Source organism: Macrobrachium nipponense, chromosome 46, assembly GCF_015104395.2.
Source record: "Macrobrachium nipponense isolate FS-2020 chromosome 46, ASM1510439v2, whole genome shotgun sequence".
NCBI lineage: Eukaryota > Metazoa > Arthropoda > Malacostraca > Decapoda > Palaemonidae > Macrobrachium > Macrobrachium nipponense.
Genome location: NC_061106.1, coordinates 4,163,691 through 4,189,286, shown reverse-complemented (window position 1 = coordinate 4,189,286; position 25,596 = coordinate 4,163,691). Strand labels below are relative to the sequence as shown.

Here is a 25,596-nt window from a genome sequence, read left to right as displayed (position 1 = left end):
AAACAAAACAACACCTTGATCCGTGAACTCCCAGCATCCCCCAAGGCGCGTGATTCAAGAGTTTTTGGCTGGTAGGCCTAAAAGTATTTTTCCGCGAATTTTTAAAAAAACTTTTGTATGTCGACGTAAAATACGTCCAGTCGGCACCTGAGACACAAAAAATGTCGACGTAAAATACGTCCAGTCGGCGTTTAAGGGTTAATGGAAAGAGTAGGTTCTCCTAAAGAAATGTGGACTTTATATTAATAGTCAGTTTTGAGAGGTAGGGCACTTACTGTGTATATTTGCATGTCTAAGGAGGAATGTGATAATTACGATATCGTGATAGAAACTGTTCTTAGCGCGTATAGGTTAGTACTGGAGGCGTACCGTAAGAAATTTAGAAATTTGAGAAAGGATGAAAATATTACATATGTAGAATACGGTGACACCTTTTGAGACCTCTTTTTCCTTGACTTCTTCTTTGCCAACTTCTGGAGCACTAATTCTATAGGATGAAACATAGTCATCACAGAAGTAGAGTTAACAACCACAAGGCAGCTAAGTAGACGCTGTCCAGTGACGAAACTCCAGGATAACAGCAGCAAATAGATATGATTTTCAGCAGGGGAACTGTACACACACTTGAGGGCCAATGTCACAGCATGCTAACGAGGCACAGGCACAATTCAATGGTTAGGATAGCCAACACGAAGAGATATCCAACCATCAACTGCTGGTCAAAAGAATTGAAGAAGTGTTTCAACAACAGCATCCAAAACAGAAGTCAAGCAGCAATGAAGACAACTGTACAGCAGTGCAACTGAGAAAAAAGTGATGCCGATACTCGAGTAAGTGGGTGAGTCGTCTACCTCATTACTTGCTTGTTACCAAGCATTAATGGCTGGACCAGCTTTTGTGAAAGGTTTATCCACATAAAATATCACATTTTTTAAAGTAAATTGTATATTTCCTCACTACATATAGAAACCTGAGGTCCTTTACAACAGGAATTACTTAAGGCGTCGCCTGGACATGGTCGCTGAAATCTTTAAACAAGGCGATTCGGTAGTTAACCACAAGTCCGGTAGGTGGGAGTCCCTCCCAAGCAGATGTAACATTCAATTTGCTTTAAGTCCAGATAGCAGACATAGGGGTGGAATGAGATGGCAAGTGGTGTAAAGGACCTCAGGTTTGTATAGTTAGGAAAAATACGATTTACTTTCAAAACCTGTGATTTGTTCCTGTGATATACAAACCCTTGGTCCATTATTATAGGAAGACACTGGTGGGTGGGTGGAATCTGAGTGAGCTTCTATAACTGACTGGGGTTCAGCACACCTGAGATTTTCTTCCTGGTCATACAAGTGAGGACGGAAATCCAGCCACTGGCAACTGATTGGAGTATACGAACTGCGAGATCAGGGCCAGTCTTCTAGGTTTACTCATAAGTGAGGAGTTTGTGTCCTCCTCATCATTAAGCAAAGAACCATAATGTCAGAGACAGTAAGGCAAATACAAATATGGGTTTGTCTTATGCTGAGTCCCACTTCCCTACCTTGTAGAGGGAAGGGGAGGATATTTGCTTCTATTAAATAGTCAAAAGAAAATAGATAGGTATGCTAAGGAGTGTTATGCATAGGAGTGTCTATCTGCAATAACCACCCGGTCCAGCATGTATTGGTCTGTGTACTCTCTGCCTAAAGGAAAAGAGTAGAATGAGAGATGAAGGAGAGCCAGTCACTCCACAGACATACTTGCTCATACTAAAACAAGGCAAGATGCAACTGTCCAAGGACCTTTGGGCAATATCCCAAAGGTAATGAGATGTGAAAGTTGTCTGGCCTGCCCAGACCCCAGCCTTCAAAACCTGGTGAACCGACAGGTTCTTATGGAATGCAAGGGACGGGGCAATGCCCATGACCTCATGAGGTCTTGAATGAAGTGTTCCTGTGCTGTCTCCGCCAGCAGCAAAGTACTACACCTTCCTGATCGTCTCACGAAGCCAGAAGAAACAGTGTTCTTGGAAACCTCTTTCTTGGAACCATCTCATCGGGGTCATAACCAGCAAAGTTACTCAGGGAGGGGATGGTGAAAGACTCTAATCTAGCATCAAGGACCAATGGAATGAGTCTTCGCTATGATATCCGTGATGAAATCAAGTGTACCTGATCCCATCCCTTTTGAGTGTTTTACATCAAAAGAAAGACAATGAAGTTCACAAACTCTATTTGCTGATGCCATGGGTACCAGGAAAATGGTCTTGAGGATCAGATCCCTGTCCAACGACTCTCAAAGGGGCTCATATGGTGCACGAGTCAGGCTCTGCAACATGAGAGTCACATCCAACACAGGAGGCTTGAGATCTCTGGGTGACCAAGACCTTTTGAAGCTCCTAATAAATAACTATATCTCCTAGGAGGAAGAGATATCAATACCCTTCAGTTTCAAGACTAGGCCTAGTGCGGTCCTATAACCTTTCACAGCTGAAATAGAGAGGAGCTTCTATTGGTGAAGGAAGACGAGGAAGTCTGCGACCTCCTAAGAGTGGCTCCGACCGAAGAGATACCCTGTCTACGACAACAACCACAGAAGATGGCCTACTTTCCCTGGTATACTGCTGCAGAGGACTGTCTGAGGTATCCTCCCATCTCTGTTGTCGTTTAGCGAGAAAAACCCCTCACTTGCAAAAGATGATAGATAGCCTCCAGCCATGAAGACACAGGGAAGGCACTGCCTGATGGTACAGTTCTACCTGCTGCTGATACAGAATGTCATGCCACGGAGGAATCTCTCTCGGTGCCTTGGAAAGAAGAGCCAGAAGGTTGGGGTTCCAAACAGCCTGGGGCCATTGGGGTGCCACAAGAATCATCTGAAGATCCAAGGTAGTCAACACTATTAATCACCAGGTGAATCATGCAGAACAGGGGAAAAGGCATAGGCCTTGAGGTTGTCCTACGGGTGTTGGAACACATCCTCTGCAGCGGCCCATGGGTTCAGTACAATAGAGCAGAAGGTTTCCAGCTTCTGATTGTACCAGGAGGCAAACAAGTCTACAACTGGTCACCCCCATAGGCAGAACAACCTTTCCACTATGTCTTGTTATAGGGGCAACTTGGTTCCTATCACCTGATTTTGGTGGCTGAGCTTGTCTGCCACAATATTCCCCTTGCCTGGAATATATCTGGCTGACAGCTCTAGCGAGTGGGCTACTGCTCACTCGTGCACCTGCATTGTCAACTGGTGAAGTGAGAGAGAAGCAAGTCCTTGCTTGTTGACGTATGCCACTACTGCATCATTGTTGCTCATCAATCCTACCAAGTGTCCCATCACACAACCCTGAAACTCTTGGAGAGCCAGGAAGGCTGCCTGAGTTGCAGGATGTTGATGTGAAGGTCCTTGTTGTGATGGTGCCACACTCCTGCAGTCAGGCAACCCCTCCAGGTGTGCACCCCATCCCTCGGTCAATATCCGGAGAGGGAGTGTGAAGATCCATTCCTATTGAAAGGTTCCTGTTGTCAAGCCACCAGTCTCAATCCTCTCTCACCTCTTGCGAGAAGGGGACGAGAGTGGATTAAGGGTCGCACGATTGTGACAAATACTCCGATTGGAGAGACTGAAAGTAAAGACACCCATGAGGGATTGAACTCTCTAAAGATGATAGGTGACCTATCACGACTTGCCATTGCCGAGCAGACTGCTCCTGTCAAGACAGAAACATCCACGCTGCCTCTCTGAACCTGCTGGTATGAGAGTCTGAGGTGAAGACTCTTGCTGCTATTGTGTCTATCAGCATGCCCAGATACTTCGTCCTCTGCTTGGGCTTGAGATCAGACTTCTCAAGATTTATCACAATCACTAGATCGTGACAAAACTTGAGGAGTCAATCCCTATCCTATAGCAACTGCGAACAGGTGCTTGCCAGGACCAGCCAATCATTGAGATACCTCAACAAACATATCTCATGTGAATATGCCCAAGCCGAAACCAAGGTGAACACTCGTTAACACCTGGGGAGTGGTCGAGAGCCCGAAGGAGAGTGCCCTGATTAGGTACACCGTCTCCCTGAGGATGAAGCAGAGGTACTTGCAGGATGACTGATGGATAGGTATCTGAAAATACACATCCTTCAAGTCCACAGTAAATATGAAGTCATTCTCCATGATAGAGGTTAGCACGGTTCGTGCCGTCTCCATCTTGAAATGAGCCTGGCAAACGAATCAGTTCAGGGGAGAGAGGTCTAAGACTGGTCTCCAGCTCCCTACAGCCTTCTCCACAAGAAAGACCTGGCTGTCCCCACACATCTACAGTGTCCTTGCTCAGCATCTTCTGCACCTCTTGCATCAATGCCTGGTGCTTCTGCAAACTTTCAAGGTAGGATTGCAGACAGACCAGGTGGTTGGTGAGAGGTGGTGGAGACTCAAAAGGAAGTAGATATCCCTCCCGAAGAACATCTACTACCCCAAGTCTCTGCTCTGTATCGCGGCCATGTTGTCCAATGGTTTGATATGCACCCCCCACCAATGGCAACAGCTGGAGGGGAACGGACCCCCCCTAGTATTTCTTCTTCTTCTTTCCCTTAACCCCCCTTTCCTAAAGGCAACGGCGGCTGAAAGGGAAGCGACTGTGACCCCTTCAAAGGGAGAGAATAAGGCTGGGTTGTTCCACGGGTATCCTTAGAAGAGGAGGACTTCTCAGGGGCCGAGGAAGAGCTAGCTAGACTCAAAGGTCTAGCCTTAGTGGAGCGTGCAGACCCAGAAGTCTTCGCCACTGCCTGGTGAACCAGATAGTCCTTATCGTCATTCCGATGCTTGTCCACTGCAGCATCTACCCATTATGAAGGGCCAATACCAACTCAGGACTGAGAGACCTGGTCACACAAGAAAGAATAGTGTCTCTTCTCTTGAGAACCAGGTTTGCCCATAGGTTTGCCATCTGGTGGGGCAGGTAGGAAATCACCCTACCTCCAGACGGGCACAGTCTCCTGAAGGCTCCAGAAGAAGCAGCAACCTTAAACACTGTGAAAGACCACAGGTCTAACCAGGAGACTGCCTGGAGAGCTGCCATGGCAGTAGCTTCCAGGGTCGCTGCTTCCTGCTGAGAGAAGGATACACTCTCATCAGTAAGCTGCTGCAGCAACAGACTGGGACCAAGACGAAACAGGTCCGGGTCAACCTGTTTTGTCAGCAGAGACCTCTCCGAGGGCGTGTAGAAATGCCTCTGACAAGGTAGAGGAGGAGGAAACAGCTTGTCTGACTGATTGGACCAAAGTGAATTCTCCTGGCCTGAGACAAGATTGTTCACCTGGCCCAATACGCCGTCAGCAAGTGCAGACCACAGCAGCTGCATCGACACCTTGGGTTCCTTCTTGGGACCCTAGAAAGAATCAAGACGAGGGGATCAATTTCAATAAGAAACCGTGGTTGTTCCCCCAAGATCGTTATGCTGACCAATCAGTGCTAACATCTCACCTAAGGTCCCGTGTATCTCAGGGGTGTCTGAGTCTCTAGGCAAAGAGCTCTGAAGCTCTTCGAGAGAATGGTCCTCCCAATCTACTCTCCCCAGAGGGAGAACCTCGCCAGACCCCCTTGAACCTCCTTCCATGATGTGGGCGTACATCCAGTGAGGCCCTAAAACCCCTCCTGGAACATATGCCCCCAACGCTGAATCCTGTGGAGAGCACTATGCAGGATTCCTCCTATCCACCTAGCCCCTCCTGGTGTATGCTGAGGAAGTAGAGGGAATAGAAGAGGAGGATCAGATGCTCTCATTCCTCCTTAGAGCAGCGCTGTCAGGAGGAATGAGCTGCATGCAATCATCAACCTGCGGTGAAGGCTGCACAGGTCTAAGAGACCACGGTCGCCTCGGCAAGATGCTTTCCCAGGGAGAATGCAGAGGTTCTTGCCGCACTGCTGACGCACTCAGTCTCATCGAACTCTGTTGCTCACACGAATGTGGGCAAGAGTCAGGCGAGGCAGCACAGCCATCAGACGCATGCATCATCCTCATGATGCATCCCAGTTCTTTTTGAGGCCAAAACCTTGTGCGAAGAGGACTGCACATGGAACCTCCTCTTAGCTGCTCCTGATGCCTTGTCCCGAGAGACAGCGATATCTTCCCTGGCACCTGATAAAAAGCCAGGCTTGGTTTTTACAGGTAGGTTTGAGTCACCAGCGCGGTTCAGTCCCTACTCTCGCCTTGCACCTCTGTCATGACGGAGGTCTACCAATCACTCAATGTGGATGCACAGCCCCTTTGGAGGGCTGTTCACTCGATGAGACTTACGAACAAACACCCAACACAGCTCCAGTTCCATGGGGAGCACCCTTGGAACTAGAGACAGGAGAACAAAACTGGGTCCGAACTCCTGGGGCTCCCGAGGCACTAGACCCTGGGGATAGTGTCACGGTTCCCACTCCTGAAGGAGCAGGCGAGCTGATGAGAGAGCTAACCACTTCCTCAGGGGAAAGAAGCAGACCCTTAGAAGTCTCATGACAAGACTTCTTAACGGGCAGAGAAGCTACCTTACTTTTCTTAGGCCAGGAAGCCTTCACAGAGGGAGGTGAGGAGGCAGCGGATGATGACGACTAAGACGAAGACAATGACACCTTCCAAGACCTCTTCCTCCTTGATTTCTTCTTCATCAGCTTCCACAGGAGAGTTGTCAGGGCCCCCAAGGGGCACCAGACGACTCAGTAGGTCCAGGTACAGGAGCAGGAACAGCAACGGGAACGGCAGGTATGGTCACTTCTGCCACCACCAGAGGTGACAGATCAGAAGCAGGAACCATAGGCACAGGCATGGGTGCCACCCCAAATCCAGGAGGAGGTGGCATTGTAGTTACAGGTGCTAGGAGATGATGGGCTGGCATTGTACACAAGTCCCCATCACCACTGTTGGGGACACGTTCGAAAGGTGGTGAGACCAAACCAGGTGGGGCGGGATACTATAAGGCTGCTGAGTCACCATAGTGGTAGTAGTGGTGACTAAAGCATCAGCTACTGCAGTGTTGGCACTGGTACTGTTTGTGTGCACCAGCAAAGCATGAACAGGAGACCCCACCAGGCCCAGCGAAGCCCACGCTTGGTCCAAACCTGACACCTCACCTGTGGAAGAGAAAGTCGGGTTAGTGAGAGGGGCACCCACTTGCCCCAAAGGCATACCTTCAGTGCAAGGAGACTCCCCACTGGAGTGTTGCCCTGATCCACAGATCCCCCTCCTCTTCCTCCCCTGACACATCGGAAGAGGAAGACGAAACAGAGGCTTCCCTTAAAGGGGAGGCAGCAAGCACAAAATGATTGCCAGGAGAGAGGTAGGAAGATGAAGAGTTAGATACCACTGGAGTGGCAAGGGCATCTTTCTATGATACTGCCTCCTTCTGGTAAACCTCCCCCACTGTGCCATAAACCAATTGCAACACTCGGCACAACTATTATTTATGTCACACTCTGGCCATTGGCAAGTTGAACCCAAGAGCGTGAGGATCTACATCAACCAAAGAGCGGAAACTACTGCACTTCCTTCCCTGCATGCTGGGGCACTGACAACCGGGAGGCAGGCATTAGCAATTTTGATTCTTGGGTTTGCATTACTTTTATTAATACCAAACACACAAAGAACACACTTATTCTAATAATATGCAAAAAATTTGTGAAAAAATCCCACTGTGATAGAGAAGAAATCAGCTTAGAAAACAGTCGTGCAGACAGCGGAGAAACTATTCCTTCCCTGACAACGGCTGAAAGCAAATTGGAATGTTTACGTCCAGTCGGGAGGGACTCCCAACTACCGGACTGGTAGTTAATTACCAGACTAGTAGTTAATTACCTAACCACCTTGTTTAAAGATTTCAGTGACCGTGTCCAGGATTCACCTTAAGTAATTCCTGTAGTAAAGGATAGGGGGTTTGTATATTTTGTAGGAAAAATTATGATTGTAGCTAACAAAATTAAATGCCATATCCTGTAGAGCCACTGCTAACCTACTGATCATGTAAGGTCGCCGAGATTCAGTAACTATGCAAAATTTCAAGTCCATCGGACGAAGGAAACGGGTTGAAAATTGAGTTACAAATTTTTACCCAAACAGATGCAGAAGTCAAGTCAAATAAACATGTAATAATAATGGAATAATAAAAGGAATAAAGAGCAATAGTAGTAGTCTGGCAGTAACTAAACATAGTATAAGTTCTCCATAGAGACCAGCGAAAGCTTATATGCAGAGAAGTAGGCAGGCACAGTGATGTTGCCTTACTCATTAGAGCATCTCCACAGCATGGTTGTTTCAATTAAAAATGAGGTGCGACTGAAAAGGCCATAAAAAGTGTTATGGGCATTTGCAAAAAAATGGTTTGTGGTTTTTACTGTCATAAAATTATAAGAAAAATTATAAGAAAGACATATTTTACAAATTAAGATACATTATAGTTGCACACATATTTCATCCTACTATTCAGCATCTATTACAACTTACAAGCTTAATTTGCGGAACAAGGAATGGGTCATTATATACTGGCACTCCACTCCGCCTCTTTCTGCCAATGGCATGGAGAACTGTGTGAGGAACAGAGTCTGACGGCCGTCCGATTCGTAAGTAACGTGATCCAGGATGAAGGATTATGCATGCTTGTGCCTCTAAATGCTGAAAATAAAATAACATCAGAAATCAATACAACCATAATGACTTAGGAGAGAAAGATTTTTTAGGCTTATTACTATAAAATCCCAGCTTCAGACACATTATATACCCTCTACCCTCTGTAATATTCTTTTCATTCTTAGGTCATCAAGAAAAGTAAACATACAATACTCAACAAAATCATTATAAATATTTCTGGGTACATTTGTTATTTGTAATATATGTTTAGTGTGTAAACATTTCCTTCAATTGTAAAAGGAATAAACTTCATCTATTTGTAAATACATATTAGGATACCATAATTAAAGTACATAAATAACATCACAAATTTTGAAAGTAAATTGTATTTTTCCTAACTATGTAAACCTAGGTCCTTTACAATAGAAATGATTGAGACATAGCCTGGACATGGTCGCTGAAATCTTCAAACAAGGCAGTTCAGTAGTTAACTACAGGTCCGGTCGTTGGTTCCCTCCAACTGGACATAAACATTCCAATATGCTTTCGGCCCAGGTAACAGATTGAGGGATGGCATGAGGTGGGCACTAAGTGTAAAGGACTAAGGTTTGTATAGTTAGGATAAATAGGATTTACTTTCTGAGTTTTCGTACAAAATCTGAGATGAAGTCGAGGGTAAACAATTCCCAACCCCTTGAGTGTTTAACATCGAAAGAAAGACCATGCAGTTCACCTACTCTCTTTGCCAATGTAAGTGCCAGCAGAAAAAGTGTCTTGAGGGTCAGATCCCTGTCTGAGGACTCTCAAAATGGCTCGAATGGGAGATGAGTCAGGCTCTGCAATACAAAAGTCACATCCCACGCAGGAGGCCTGAGGTCCCTGAATGGGCATGACCTCTCAAAGCTCCTCATGAGTAGCGATATCTAAAAGGATGACAAGATATTGACACCTTTCAGCTTCAGGACTAAGGCCAATGCACCACTGTAGCCCTTTACAGCTGAAATGGAGAGGAGCTTCTCCCGGCGAAGGTAGACGAGGAAGTCCGCGACCTGCTGAAGAGTGGCTCTGACTGGAGAAATACCCCATCTACAACACCTACCACAGAAAACGGCAAACTTTCCCCGGTATATTGCTGCAGAGGAATGTCTGAGGTATCCAGCCATTTCTCTTGCTGCTTGATGAGAAAAGCCTATCGCTCGCAACAGATGGTGGATAACCTCCAGCCGTGAAGACACAGGGACTCTACTGTCTGGTGGTACTGTTCGATGTGCGGTTGGCACAGCAGGTTCTACCATGAGGGAATCTCTCTCGGTGCCTCGGAGAGACGAGCCAGGAGGTCGGGATACCAAACGGCCTGAGACCATTTGGTGTGCCAACAGAATCATCCGGAGATCCTGCGTGATCCGCATCCTGCTGATCATGGCTCGAATCAGGCAAAACAGGGGAAAGGCATATTGCTCTAGATTGTCCAACAGGTGTTGGAACGTGTCCTCTGCAGCTGCCCATGGGTCCAGAACAACGGAGCAGAAGGTCTCTAACTTCCTATTGAGGCAGGTGGCGAACAAGTCCATGACTCATAGGCTGAATAGCCTTTCTGCCACACCCTGGTGAAGGGACCACTCGGTCCCTATCACCTGATTCTGACAGCTGAGCTTGTCTGCCACTACATTCCTCTTGCCTGGAATGTACCTGGCTGACAGCTCTACCAAGTGGGCTACTGCCCACTTGTGCACCTGCACTGTCAACTGGTGTAGCTCGAGAGAGGAGTCCCCCTTGCTTGTTGATAAATGCCTCCACTGTAGTGTTGTCGCTCATCAACCCTGCAGTGTCCCATCACCCACTCCCAAAACTCTTGGAGAGCCAGGAAAGCTGCCTTGAGTTCCAGGACGTTGATGTAAAGGCGCTTGTCGTGAAGGTTCCACACTCCTGCAGTTAGCAACTCCTCCAGGTGTGCGCCCCATCCATCATTCGATGCATCTGGGAACAGGAGCATGACCGGAGGGGTAGTGGAAAGATCCACTCCTACAATGAGGCTCCTGTCGTCTAGCCAACAATCCAAGTCTTCCCTCACCTCCTGTGAGAGAGGAACAAGGAATGACTGAGGTTCCTGGGACTGGGTTCGATACTCCCTTAGTCTCCATTGGAGAGACTAAAGGTGCAGCGCCCATGAGGGACCAGCTTCTGCTGATACAAGAGTCAAAGGGGAAAACTCTTGCTGTTACCGTGTCTATCAATATGCCCAAGTAGAACATCCTCTGCTTGGGTTCAAGATCAGACTTCTCTAGATTTATCAAGGTCCATAGATTCTTACAAAACTTGAGGAGTCGATCCCTGTCCTGTAGCAGCTATGAGCCGGCGCTCGCCAGGACCACCCAATAGTCAAGATACCTCAAGAGATGTATCCCGTGCGAATGTGCCAAAGCCAAGACCAGGTTGAACACTTGTGAACACCTGGGGAGTGGTCTTGAGTCCAAAACATAGTGCCTTGAACTGGTAGACCATCTCCCTGAGGACGAAGAGGAGGTACTTATAGAACAAACGAAGGATGGGTATCTGGAAATACTCATCTTTTAGGTCTACTGTAAGCATGAAGTCATTTTCCTTAATCGAGACAAACACTGAACGTGCTGTCTCCATCTTAAACTGAGTCTGGCAAGTGAATCGGTTCAGGGGAGAAAGGTCTATGACTGGTCTCCAACACCCTGAAGTCTTCTCTCTGAGAAAGACTTCTCTGAGAAAGACTCGGCTGTAGAACCCAGGAGACCAGTCCGACACAACTTCTACAGCGCCCTTGCTCAGATTCTTCTGTACAGTGGTTCCCCGTATTTGCGGGAGATGCATACCAGACACCCCCGGGAATGGTTAGAAACCATGAATAGTTGGAACCCCTATAAAAATGCTTAAAATGGCCTACGTATTTTGTTAGTTAAAACTCAAGAAAAATTAACTAAAAATTTTTATACCTGATTTTTTTAATAGTTTTATCACAAAAAGTGCATTTTATGGTGAAATTGATAAAAAAAGAAAACCATGAATTTGTGGCTATTTCTCACAGAAAAATACAGTGAATTGGCAAATTTCCCACGAATAATGAGGGTATATGTTCCAGAGAGAAATCTGTGAATGTGTGAGTCTGGGAATCCGGAGAATGCAAATACAGGGGGCCCACTGTACTCTTTTACTAATGCGTGTTTCGCTGATCCCACTACAAAGGAAGGAAGATCAACCAGGTGGTTGGTGAGGAGTGGCAGAGACTCAAGGGGAGTAGATAACCCTCCCGAAGGACATCCACTACTCTGCCCAATGGGGATGAAAAAGTGCTAGCTAGACATGAAGATCTAGCCCCAGTGGAGCACAAAGGAACTGATGCTTTTGCCACTGCCTGGTGAACAAGCCAGTCCATATCATCATCCCAACGTTTGTCCACCGCAGTATCTACCTGTTTTCTATTGAAGAGAGAGGTAGAACCCAGTAAAGGTCCATTTCGCAACGCCAATGCCAACTCTGAGACAAGCGACCTGGTTACTTGAGTACCAGGTTTGCCCACAGGTTAGCAGTCTAGTGGGTCAGGTAGGTAATAGTGCCCTACCCCCAGACTGACAGTTTCCCAAAAGCCTAGTCTTCCCCTGGGACGATGGGCTCAGAAGAAGCAGCGACCTTAGAGACTGTGAAAGACCACAGGAGACTGCTTGCCTTGGCGATAGCTTCCAGAGTCGCTGCTTCCTGTTGAGAGCAAGAAATACTCTCGCTCATTACGTGCTGCAGGCGAACCAGGTCTGGGTATACCTGCTTGGTCAGCAGAGGTCTCTCTGAGGGCATGTAAAAGTGCCTCTGGTGTGGTACAGGCAGGGAAAAGTGTTTCCAATCGGTTGGACCTAAGTGAATTCTCTTGTCCTGATACAAGGTTATTTACTTGGTCCACCACTCCGTCAGTCAAGACTGACCACGGAAGTCCTGTCAAAGTTCTGGGTTCCCTCTTGGGTCCCCAAAAGGATTTGAGGCGTGAAGGGCAATCTCCTGCAGAGAAGGTTGCAGCTACTTCCCCAAGATCGTTGTGCTGACATATCTGCGCAACAATCTCTGCAAAGGTCCTCTGTATCTCAGGGGTGCTCAAGTCTCTTGGCAAAGGACCATCAAGTCCTACTATAGACCAGTCCTCCCGGTCTACTCTCCCCTAAGGGATAACCTCACTGGACCCCCTGGATCCATCCTCCACGACTTGAACGTATGTTCGATAGAGTCCTAGAACTCCAGGGACGTAGGCCACCAACGCCAAATCCTGTGGAGAGGACTCTACGGGATTCCTACTATTTACCTTGCCCCTCCCAGTGTAGCCCGAGGAAGTAGAGGGAGTAGGAGAGGAGGATTGGATGCTCTCACCCCTCCTAGCAGCGTTGCTACTGGGGGGAGTGAGCTGCGCCCATGCACCAACTTGCAGTGGTGACAGAGGCATGGGTTTATAATATATTACCTTCTCTCGATCACAAAGTAAAAAAAAATAAAATCTAAGCCAATGATTCCTCCAGTTGCCTAAGAATGATATTGACAGGAAACATTTGATATATATTGGAAAATGAATTCTTTTGTTATTGTAACCTTTTATCTTGGGCTAACTTATTAATATATTATCATTATTCTTTTAACATCAAAAGGTCAATAGCAGTTATCTGGAAACTCTTATCATAAGTCTTGAAGTCATATGTTCAATTAAATAAAACCCAAGATATTTAAAAGATCGCCAGTGAATGGCAGGAACACTCTAGGGATTGCCTACACTACTAGAAATCTACAGAGTCCAAGGACAACGTCCCCCCTTTCAAGTTCATTCAATTGATACATACTATAAGTGTGGTTTCAAATGGTTTCAACATCTAGATATCGCTCTTCTTCTATGGCTTGGCAAAGCAAGCAGCTTCAAATTTCCTAAGTTGGGTCAGGAGAGTAATTACATACTTAGTGATTGAATACACGATTCAATTTCTCAGCGTTCACACGTCAGATGTACTATTTTTTTTAACCTCCGAGTCTTTTTAGTAGGAAAACTTTACTATAGACAAGTGTTAGGCATTTGAAGTTCGATTAAAGTAATGTCCATCAGTATGGGTTTGAGAAATAACCAGGGCAAGTCTGTTTGGACCTTCTGGAGGAGTTTCAACACTGTCTTTACGGTTGAACTAGTACTTCGTGCCTGCATATCTGTTACATGTAAACTGTCGGATGGACTTCGTCCAAAGCATACTTTTAGAAATTACATTTATATATAAAGTTTAGCTCCTACATAATTAGAAGGGGACAACATCCCACTCCAATAGATTTAGTCATGTAGCTCCACTAAGTTGTAACTCTGGAGTTGAAAGCATTAAAAATGATACGACCTATGAAAGAGATTATTACTGAAAAGCCAAGAAACATCCAAAATTTTTGTTAGTACAGAGGAGAAGTTCACCTCACGAAAAACTAACAGTTGTATGATAATTAAGATTATATATGATTTTTACAGATTGATGTTATCCTAATTTTCTTAATGTGTATTTTCATTTGAAGCTCATAATGTAAATAGTATTCTTATAATAAAACTTTATTATTATAATGTTGCTTGTTTTTTACATTGGATTTACTAGACAAAACTGATGAGAACAAACTGTCATCAAGCTACTTCCAGCCAATCAAGTTCTTCGGAACAAAACAAAATAGCCCCAGATAAATTGTCAACGCCCACTGCAGTATTACCATAACAGTCCCAGTATGGCTTACCAATAGCCATAAGTTGTGTATCAAAATTCCTGGAGGGAACTATACATGAATATTAAGAGCAATTTTATCATTATTGCATTACTATGACATCTAGAATTCATGGAAACAGTTTGTAAAGGCATCGGCGTATGTGTCAAGTTCCACTAAATTGGCAACGATGACTTGCCATTCTTAGTACCCATTAAAGGTTACATTTGTTTCAGTCGTACAATTATTAAAAATTAAAAACAAATTTCAGCCATACAATTATTAAAAATAAGTGTCAAAATAGTAATATAAACTTAAATAAATGAAAAGTGCTAGCAAATAAGTACACATTTTCTCCCATAAACAATTCACTAAACCGTCGTCTGCTCGACTCGTGGATTCTGGCTGCCATATGTACAAGGCTGAAAAATTATTCCTGTCATGGCTTTGCTGTAAACAAATTCTCACGTATTTAAAGAATTTGGAGTGAATTAAGAATGAAATGTGTATAATTACAATCAAATAAGCACTGTGGAGTTTCAGTTGTGATGACAGTAAGGATAAAACCACCGATTACAAGGTAAAAATGCATTTCAGTTCAAAACATGACCCCGGGAATAAGTCATATCATACTTTCACTAGTATAGGCAACAAAATGTTGTTTTTTTGTGCTGATTACAACTACAATGCTGATTACAACTACAATCTTGAGTAATATTAATAAACATTACATATATTCGCAAATATTGTTCAAATGAGCGATTGGGAAGGAAGTGGCAGCGAGTGTAGAACTGAATTGCACTCACAACCATACCATGCAACATTGAATTTAAAAACTACCTTGAACACATATCTTACAAAGACTTCACATGCTTATTTTACTTCGTAAGGATGTTTCATATACGTAAATCATTTTGTTGACGAAACTTCAGTCTTTTGAATGGTATGCTTAGATCTACCTTTATTTGTATTGTTTCACCAATTAAATATAGAGTGAAAAAAAGTGGTTTTTTGTCAGATCAATGGGTGTACAGCAGTGTTTTACCCTGACAGTGCAGAGCTCTTACTTAAGGTACTACCTAGTTCTACCAAATCCATTACCGAGGTAATACCTATTAGGGGAAACAATGGACTGGACTACTGGGGCCAGTCTTGCCTGCTTGTTGACCCTCCTTCCAGAAAAAGTACTTTAACACATCCTGACACCGCTAATGGACACCAGTCATGAGTCATCGGTCGTGGAAGCAATACCTCGAGACCTCTACTTTCCTCTCGAAATAAGAGTTTTCTCCCAAAGTACAAAATAATGTCATAATTTAAGATTAAACAGAGGTTAATGAACGTCCAGCCATGCGCAGTGCAAACTTACCTCCATGACGCTTTCAAAATTTTTACTTAAAACACCTTACGTGCAGAAGATTGACGCTATCTCGATGTTTGCGGAGGCACTTGTGTCAATAAACTTTCCATTCCATGTGCTAAATCCGAACACCACTCATACCCATAGATGCTGGGACACTTTCGTCACAACAATCTTAAACGATGACAACATTCACCCTTGAGTCTAAGGAAACTTGCAATTTTTTGGGAATAAAGAAGAGTGCGCTGGATAATTTTGAAATAAATAGTTAAACATCAGTGTAAGGTTATGAATTACATAAATTTCTTACGCATTCATGATAATTAATTTGAAAATATTCATTGTTGAAAAAGTAACTAGATTCCTGACACAAATGTCAACAGTTTTGCTGTGAACAGTACCTACGGTGTTGTTCGTGCTCTCCTATTGTTTATCAGTATGTATTGCAATCTTGAGTAAGATCAATAAACGTTACATATATACGCTAACATTGTTCAAATGAGTGCTGGGGAAGGCTGGGAAAGATGGTGGTTTGTCTGTGGTTAGAACGGCCAGCCATGCGATTGCCGCCATATTGGATTTCAAAACTGCCTTGAAAACATATTTTACGAAGAGCTCACATGCTTATTTTAGTTCATATGGGGCTTTCATATAGGGTAAACAACCGCAGACAATCCATCGTCATCGCGCTGGCCAGGCCTTATTCACTTAATATTTATTTAATTGGTGAAACAAGAATACAATTACAACTTTAAGCATACCATTCAAAAGATTGAAGTTTCGTTAACATAATGTGATATATGAAAGCCCCATACAAACTAAAATAAGCATGTGAGCTCTTCGTAAAATATGTTTTCAAGGCAGTTTTGAAATCCAATATGGCGGCAATTGCATGGCTGGCCGTTCTAACCACAGACAATCCACAATCTTTCCCAGCCTTCCCAGCACTCATTTGAACAATGTTAGAGTATATATGTAACGTTTATTGATCTAACTCAAGATTGCAGTTGTTATCAGCACAATAAAACTACATTTTGTTGCCTATATTAGTGAAAGTATGAAACTTTTTATTCCCGAGATCATAGTTTGAACTGAATTCATTTTTACTTTGTAATCGGTGGTTTTATCCTTACTGCCATCACAACTGAAACTCCACAGTGCTTATTTGATTGTAATTATACACATTTTGGTCTTAATTCACTCCAAATTGCACTTGAACCACGCTGCCGTTCCTGGTAACTAAGCACTCACCCCACAAACACAGTTACAAGCAGCAGACGACTTACATTGTTTATGAGGTGCAAAGCTTTATTCCCTTAATTGTTTACTTTACTGATTATTTAGTTTAACTTTGCTTTGTTACTTCAAAATATTTACTTAATTCATGTCTATTATCCCTTTTTTCCAACAAAATTAACCCCAAAAAATTACAGATATTTCTGAAGTACGAGCAGACGACGGCAAAAAGACTCATCATTGCCAATCTAGTGGAGCTTCACACATACGCCGATGCATTAACAAACTGTTTCTATGAATTCTAGTTGTCATAGTAATGCCGTAATGATAAAATTGCTGTAATATGTATAGGTATATATACTACAAATAGATACGCTAATTTCACTTATTTTCCCGGTTTTGTGTAAGTCATACTCAATTTGGAGGGTAAACACACCAATTGACGACACTGATAAACAATTGAAGTTCGCAAAACAATGCAAAGAATGCCGTAGTTCCCTTACATAAGTACTGGTTAGAGGTCTGGTTTACGATTGTTGTGATGAAAGTGCCCCAGCGTCTATGGGTACAAGTGGTGTGCGGATTTAGCACAGGAAATGGGAAGTTTGTTGACACAAGCGACTCCGCAAACATTGAGGTGGCGTCAGTCTTCTAAACTTTTTTAATCGTAAGTAAAAATTTCAAAAGCGTTTTGGGGGTAGCGTGCACTGCATTGGCCACACTTTTCATTACGCTCTGTTTAAATCTTAAAATATGGCCTTAATTTCTAACTTTGGAGAAAAATGATATTGTTATAATCAATAAAGTTTCATACATACTTACCTGGCAGATATATACATAGCTAAGACTCCGTCGTCCCCGACAGAAATTCAAATTTCGCGCCACTCGCTACCGGTAGGTCAGGTGATCTACCTGCCTGCCCTGGGCGGCAGGACTAGGAACCATTCCCGTTTTCTATCATATTTTCTCTCTTCCACCTGTCTCCTGCGGGGAGGCTGGGTGGGCCATTATCGTATATATCTGCCAGGTAAGTATGTATGAAACTTTATTGTATTATAACAATATCATTTTCATACAATGAACTTACCTGTCAGATATATACTAGCTGATTGGCACCCTTTGGTGGAGGGTCAGAGACAGCAATAATATGGAATAGACAGGTAAACAACATATGTTGTAGGTATAAAAGAAAAAAAAAAACCTTGGTTCCTACTGATAGGTGGTAGACTTCGTGGCTGTAGCCCGGTAGTCTGCATCACCTCAAGACTTTAGCGAGATATTAGATCTATGGCTAGAGTTCTTGTGGGTCTGTCGATGGGTATAAGAACTGCTTACTCGGCAGAGCCTAAAAGGACTTTGTCAATGGTACTGGACCACTTCTATGACAACACACCTTGTGAAGGAGCATAACCATCCCGACCACCTGATCCTAACCACCATGTTAGTATATAGAATTGCTCCGAGTTATCCCCGAACTCATAACAAACAACCCATAACTCGAAACAAAAAACTCATTTATACAAAAATTCTCAAAAAAAAAAAAAAAAATTTTAATACTCCCCTAAAAGATATCACAAGAGTTCCTTACTGAACAACAGTGACTGGCCGCCAGTGCAGCACCGAGCCCTCTTTGTCAGCAGGAATCTAGAACATATCTAGTAGAAGGTATGTACAAATTAAGGATTGGTGTTTGCTCCCGTACCCAGTATTGTATCCGCCGATACAAATGGTCCCAGAGGAAAACATTTCTCGTAGGTCACGCGAACGTCTTTAAGATAGTGAGATGCAAAAACTGAATTGCACCTCCAATATGTCGTGTCAATGATTTTCTTTAATGACATATTCTTCTGAAAAGAGAGAGACGTCGCCACTGCTCTAACTTCATGGGCTTTTACTCTTAAAAGCGGAAAAGGAGGTCGTCAGGACAGAAAACTTGTGAGCATCCGTAATGACGCTCCTAATGAAGAAAGCTAATCGTTCGTTAGACATGATTCTTGTGGGTGTCCTTAATCGAACACCAAAGACTTTGTCTAGAGCCTCCCATTTGTTTCTTTCTTTGTAAGAAGAACTTCAAGGCTCTTACCGGGCAAAGAGACCTCTCTGTTTCTCTCCCTACTAGACTCGATAAGCCTTTGATCTCGAATCTCTTGGGCCCAGGGATTCGATGGATTTTCATTCTTCGCTAGAAAAAGAGTTTCTAAACGAGCAAAAGGCCGAGTCTTTGGTTAAAGCTGACTTCATCTTCTAGGGCATGAAGTTCGCCAACTCTTTTGGCTGTCGCCAAAGATAGGAGAAACAAGCATTTTCTTGTTATATCCCTGAACGAAGCTACGTGGGGAGGCTCAAATCTGTCAGACGAAAGGAACTTGAGAACTACGTCCAGGTTCCAGCTGGGTGGAGTTAGTTCCTTCGATTTTGTCGTTTCAAACGATCTAATCAAGTCGTGCAGATCTTTATTCTCAGCAATGTCTAGGCCTCTGTTTCTAAATACTGCCGACAGCATGCTCCTGTATCCTTTGATTGTCGATACAGACAAATGAGAGACCTCTCTCAAGAACAAAAGGAAATCGGCGATTTCGGTTATAGAGGTACTGGAGGAGGACAACTTCTTAGACTTACACCACCTTCTGAATACCTCCCACTTCGACTGATAGACTCGTCTAGTGGAAGCTCTGCGGGCTCTAGCGATAGCGCTTGCAGCTTCGCGAGAAAAAAAAACCCCCTCGCTCTGACAAGTCTTCGATAGTCGAAAGGCAGTCAGAGCGAGAGCGGGGAGGTTTGATGAAACTCTCGAAGTGTGGCTGTCTGAGAAGATCCCTCCTTTTTGGAAGGGATCTTGGGAAGTCTACTGTCCACTCCAGCACCTCTGCAAACCAATCTTGTGCTGGCCAAAACGGGGCTATCAGGGTCATCCTTGTCCCGTTGGACGCTACGAACTTTCTCAACACTTGTCCCAGGATTTTGAAAGGGGGGAAGCTTACAGTCCACATGAGACCAGTCCAGCAGGAAGGCGTCGACCACGAGAGCTCTTGGGTCTTCCACACTGAACAAAGACTTCCAGCCTTTTTGGAAAGGAATGTGGCGAACAGATCTACGTGAGGAGTGCCCCAAAGATCCCAAAGACTCTGAAACACACCTCTGAATGAAGAGTCCATTCTGTGTGAAGGACCTGGCTTCTCCTGCTCAGTCTGTCCGCCCTGATGTTTCTCGTCCCCTGAACAAATCTTGTCAGGAGGGCGATGTTTCTTTGTGCGGCCCAAATTAGCAGATCTCTTGCTATCTCGTAAAGCGACACTGAGTGTGTTCCTCCTTGCTTCCGAATGTAGGACAGGGCTGTAGTGTTGTCCACATTCACTTGGACCACACTGTTCGTCACAAAGGGTTCGAAGAACTTTAGCGCCAAGTGAACTGCTAGAAGTCTTTGCAATTTATGTGCCAGGACACCTGTGCTGCCTTCCAGGTGCCTGACACTTCTCTCGGTCCTAGTGTTGCTCCCAACCCTTCTCCGATGCGTCTGAATACAACACTCTGCTTGGGTTCGGAACTTCCAGAGAAATTCCCTTGTTCTCTTTTAGAGGGGACAACCACCATTGCAGGTGTGGTTTCATCTCATTGGAAGGAGAAAAACTGTCGGAGAGAAGTCCCGTCTTCCAGTTCCAAGATCTCCTTAGGAAAAACTGAAGAGGGCGAAGATGTAGTCTTCCTAGAGGAAAGAACTGTTCGAGCGAGGAAAGGGTGCCTAGTAGGCTTAACCATTCCCTCGCCGAAGTCCGTTCTTTCCTTAAGAAGAGAGAGACTTTTTCCAAGCCTCTCACGATTCTCTCTTGTGAAGGAAATACTCGAAAACCCAGAGAATCCATCTGAATCCCCAGATAGACCAAGTTCTGTCTGGGAATCAGCTGTGACTTCTCGAGGTTCACGAGTAGTCCCAACGCCTTTATCAGGTCTAGGGTCAAAGAAAGGTCCTCCAAACACTGTCTCTCTGTTCTGGGCCCTGATGAGCCAATCGTCCAAATATAGAGAGATGTTGACGGCCTTTGAGGTGAAGAAACCTCGCCACATTCTTCATCAGGTTTGTGAAGACCTGAGGAGCTGTGGACAGGCCGAAGCACAAGGCCCTGAACTGAAAGCATCCTTCCCCCCGTCATGAAACGGAGGTATCTTCTTCGACGAAGGGTGAATCGGGACATGAAAATAGGCGTCCTGGAGATCCAGCGACACCATCCAATCTCCTTGACGTAACGCCGCAAGGACTGAGGGCCGAAGTCTCCATAGAGAACTTCTCCTTTCGAACGAACTTGTTCAGAGCGCTGACATCTAGGAAACTGGTCTCGTCCAGCCACCGAGGCTTTCGCAACCAGGAAAAGCCGATTGTAAAACCCCGGAGAGTTTTGCTCTAGAACCAGTTCTATAGCTCTTTTGTCCCACATTTGATTCACCATCAGACGAAGAGTATCCCTCAGTACAGGGGTCCCTGTATCTGGCTGACAGTTCCCGCGGAATGGTCGTTAGTGGAGGACTGTCTTGGAAGGGGATAAGATATCCCTTCCTGATTATGGACATGGAAGAGGCGTCTGAGTTTATGAGTGACCAGGCGTCTGCAAATTCGAGAAGCCTGGCCCCCACTGGTGTTTGGAGGCTGTCTGTCTCACTTCCCTTTCTTAAAGGGACGGGAAGGAGCCTTACCTCTCCTCTCAAGACCTCTTCTCTTAGAGGTAGCTCTGGAGAGAGGCCCTCCTCGAAAGGGCTGAACCGTAGAAGTCGGTCCTTTCTTAGTCAACAGAAACAAGTGGTCTCTTCTTCCTTGCAGTTTGCAGGAGAAGATCCTGAGTCGCCTTCTCAGTCAGTGATCGAGAAATGTCCTTCACTAACTGAGAAGGAAACAGGAAGTCAGACATGGGAGCGAAAACCAGGGCTGCTCTCTGTGAGGGAGAAACCGCCTTGGTTAGGAATGAACTAAAAATACTCCTCTTCTTAAGGAGTACTGCTCCGAAAAGAGAGGAGATTTCTCCCGATCCGTCTTGTACCACCTTGTCAATACAAGCAAGAATACTCAGAATGACTTCGGGGTCAAGACCATCCGAGTCATGAGCTTTCTTAGACATCACCCCAAGGGACCAGTCTAGGAAATTAAACACTTCCAAAATATGGAAGAGTCCCTTGAGGAGATGATCCGTCTCCGAAATCGCCCAAGACACGCTGAGCTCCATTCAAAGCGTGTCTCCTTGACGAGTCAACCAAGGTTGAAAAGTCCGCTTCGGCTGCCGCTGGAAGAGAAAGGCCCATGTTCTCCCCAGTTCGGTACCAGAAACCTCTCTTGCCAGAAAGTATGGCTGGAGGCATACAGAAGGTGGTCCTGCCCAGATCCTTCTTAGACAACATCCATTTGTCTAAGGACTGAAGCGCTCTCTTCATAGAGATCGTAGGTCTCATCTTCAAGACCGACGAAGACTTAGGCACAATCGCACTCGAAAACAGTGATCGAGGCGAAGGAGGAGCGGCAGGAGTTAAAGAATCTCCGTATTCCCGTAAAAGAAGGTCAGTCAGACTTTATAGTTCGAGACTCCTTCTCTACCGTCACCCTCTTCTTCCGAATCTCCTTCTACACCTTGTGGAGAATCGGCCTGAAAAAACGAGAGGATCTTCATCCCGTTCTCTCTTACTGGTGACAAACTCCTACTAGGAGAGGGGCTCATAGAGTGAACCGACTCTCTCTCACGTCTAAAAGAAGTCTCGCGTCTGCTTGACTTCTCGCGCCCGAACAGCTCCTCGCGCTTGGCTGGCGCCTCGCGTTGCGCTTGTCTGGCGGCCTCGCGCTTGTCTGGCGCCTCGCGCTTGTCTGGCGCCTCGCGCTTGGCTGGCGCTTCACGCTTGGCTGGAGTGTGTAGCCTGGCTGGCATCTCACGCCTGGCTGACGTCTCGCGCTTGCGTTGTTCTGGGTCGCCTTCACGCAACTCTCGCCCGGTGGGACTGGCGGTGGCCTCGCGCTTGGCTGAATCCTCGCGCTTGGCTGGCGCCTCGCGCTTGGCTGAATCCTCACGCCTAACTGGCGCCTCGCGCCTGGCTGGCGCCTCAGGCCTGAGCGTATCCTTGATCTATAAGGCCAACTCGCTCGGATAGATCCTGACGTTTGTACGACTCTTCGCGCCTGGAAGACGTCCCATGTCCTGTCTGGCGGACGCTTCACGTCTGGCTGGTGAAAGACGACGAGACTTCTTAATAGGAAGTCTAGCGTCCTTCTTGCGAGGGGGATCCCTCGAAAGAACTCCAACCCAAAGAGGCAATCTGCTCTTGAACTGCAAGCAATATCCTCTTGGAAGCCACCCCAGCGTCCTCTTCAATAGAAGAAGCAGGAGAACTCGAAGGAGTGCGATCCTCAAATACTGCTCTAGGAGGCGTCAAAACCAGCTTAGCCTTCTTGATAGAAGAAGGAGCTTCCTCCGAGAAGCGTTCCGGGCTCGAGTCGAACGCGCGCTCTTTCCAATGCGTTTTCAGTGGCCTAGAAAGATCCGAGTCCTTCCACCCTCGTTTAGGTGAAGGAGAACCGGACGACGAGAAACAATCTCGTAGGACGCTTCTATTTGAGCGGTCCTGAGCAGACTGTAACGAAACAGAACCTGCTGAAGGGACGCCTGACCGTTGGGGATTCCCCACAACCTCCGTACGACTTTCGACTTTCCTACTCCTCTGGGTATGTGAGTTTGGAAGAGGTCTAGGCCTGGGAGCATCGCAGGGACGGTCAGACGCCCCCTCCACAACACTGGGAACACTCACTTCACTTAGTAAATCACAATCACTAGCCTTACTTGCATGGCCGCCATCTTTGTCTTCATTTTACGAAGAGTAGCCTTCAGATTGGCGATTTCAGAAGCCGAATCCGAATGCAAAGCCTGTGAGGATTCAGATAGCATAGGGAGAATCATATTCATTAACAAAAGGAGAGTTAGACTCAGAAAAAGGCTCAATAGGCCTTGTACTCACACTCTTTTGTGCAGCCCGTCTAATCCTATCCCTCTCTAACTTCTTCAAGTAAGAAGTTAGAGTCTTCCATTCATTAGCATCCAACTTTTCACACTCAATACAGGTGTTAGCCAAAGAACAGTCAAACCCCCTACATTTACGACATACAGTGTGAGGATCAACCGAAGCCTTCGGTATCCTCACCTTGCAGCCTACATTCACACACACTCTCACACTAACACTTGAATCAGACATTCTATTAGAAAAATCAAAAGCAAGTCCAAATCCAGTCCACAGTAGCGAATGCCAAAAACAACGATCCAGTACGTCACCAAGAAATCCAATAAAGATGATCAATAAAGTCTTGAAAAGCGCATTCCAGTCAGGGGAGTAGTAACAACAATGTTGATATACCACCGGCGACAGAGAAAATATGATAGAAAACGGGAATGGTTCCTAGTCCTGCCGCCCAGGGCAGGCAGGTAGATCACCTGACCTACCGGTAGCGAGTGGCGCGAAATTTGAATTTCTGTCGGGGACGACGGAGTCTTAGCTATGTATAGGGTAGAATATCACAGCAGGCCAAGCAGGCCACCTACAATCAACACTAGCCACCCTCCGAAAAAGTACATTATAACGCGTCCTGACACCGGAGATGGGCATCAGTCGCGACTTCTTGTGGTGAAAAACGGAGCTAAAGACCTCTACTCTCCTTTCGAAGTAAGTATTTTCTCCAAAGTTAGAAATTAAGGCCAAATTTTAAGATTTAAACAGAGGGTACCTGAAAAAGGGTGGCTGGAAAAAGGGGGCCTTACTGCAGTGGAAATCTCACCAAAACGCTTTAGAAATTTTTACTTACAACTAAAAATGTTTCGAAGATTGACGCTATCTTGATGTTTACGGAGTCGCTTGTGTCAACAAACTTCCCATTTCATGTGCTAAATCTGCACACCACTTGTACCCATAGACGCTGGGGCACTTTCATCACAACAATCGTAAACCCACCTCTTACCAGCACTTATTCGTACTTATTCAAGGGGACTACGGCATTCTTTGCGGCGTTTTGCGCTCTTCAATTGTTTATCAGTGTTGTCAATTGGTATGTGTTTACCCTCCAAACTAGGTATAAGACTTACACAAGTGTTTTCACCAATTAAATATCGAGTGAATAAGACCCGTCCACCGTGATGAGGGTTGGCCTGTCGTGATATTCTACCCTATATCTGACAGGTAAGTTCATTTGTATGAAATACTTACTTCAAAAGGAGAGTAGAGGTCTTGAGCTCCTGTTATCACCACCAACTCATGACTGATGACTATCCCCAGTGTCAGGACGTGTTAAATTACTTTTTCGGAGGGAGGCCAAAACCGCAATAGTCAGTGAGTTGGCCAGTCCACTCGGTTGTTTACCCTATCACATTATGTTGACGAAACTTCAATCTTTTGAATGGTATGCTTAAAGTTGTAATTGTATTCTTGTTTCACCAATTAAATATCGAGTGAATAAGGCCTGGCCAGTGCGATGACGATGGATCGTCTGTGGTTGTTTACCTTAGTTGTACAATTACTAATACCGAATCCTCTGGTATGACCAAAACTTTCCTATCTTGAGCAAAGCGTGAGATGATTGAAGAAATAGGCCAGGACATATATTGCTAGTTTTCTAAGCCGCAGACGAAAATAATGAGACTGAGCGAGCGGCCTACCTCCCAGTACTAGCCAATCAGAGGCCGCCAAACAAACGT

The 25,596-nt window shown here is 45.3% G+C and overlaps 1 protein-coding gene across 1 annotated transcript in view; it reads right to left on the bottom strand.

Moving 5' to 3' along the window:
- LOC135214735 (actin-related protein 8-like) overlaps positions 1 to 25,596 on the bottom strand; it is a gene marked incomplete in the record, with an annotated part of 206,757 nt that overhangs the window by 180,846 nt on the left and 315 nt on the right. Inside the window, 1 exon segment of the mRNA XM_064249074.1 lies at positions 8,452 to 8,619. Within this exon segment, the coding sequence (XP_064105144.1) occupies positions 8,452 to 8,619 (168 nt within the window).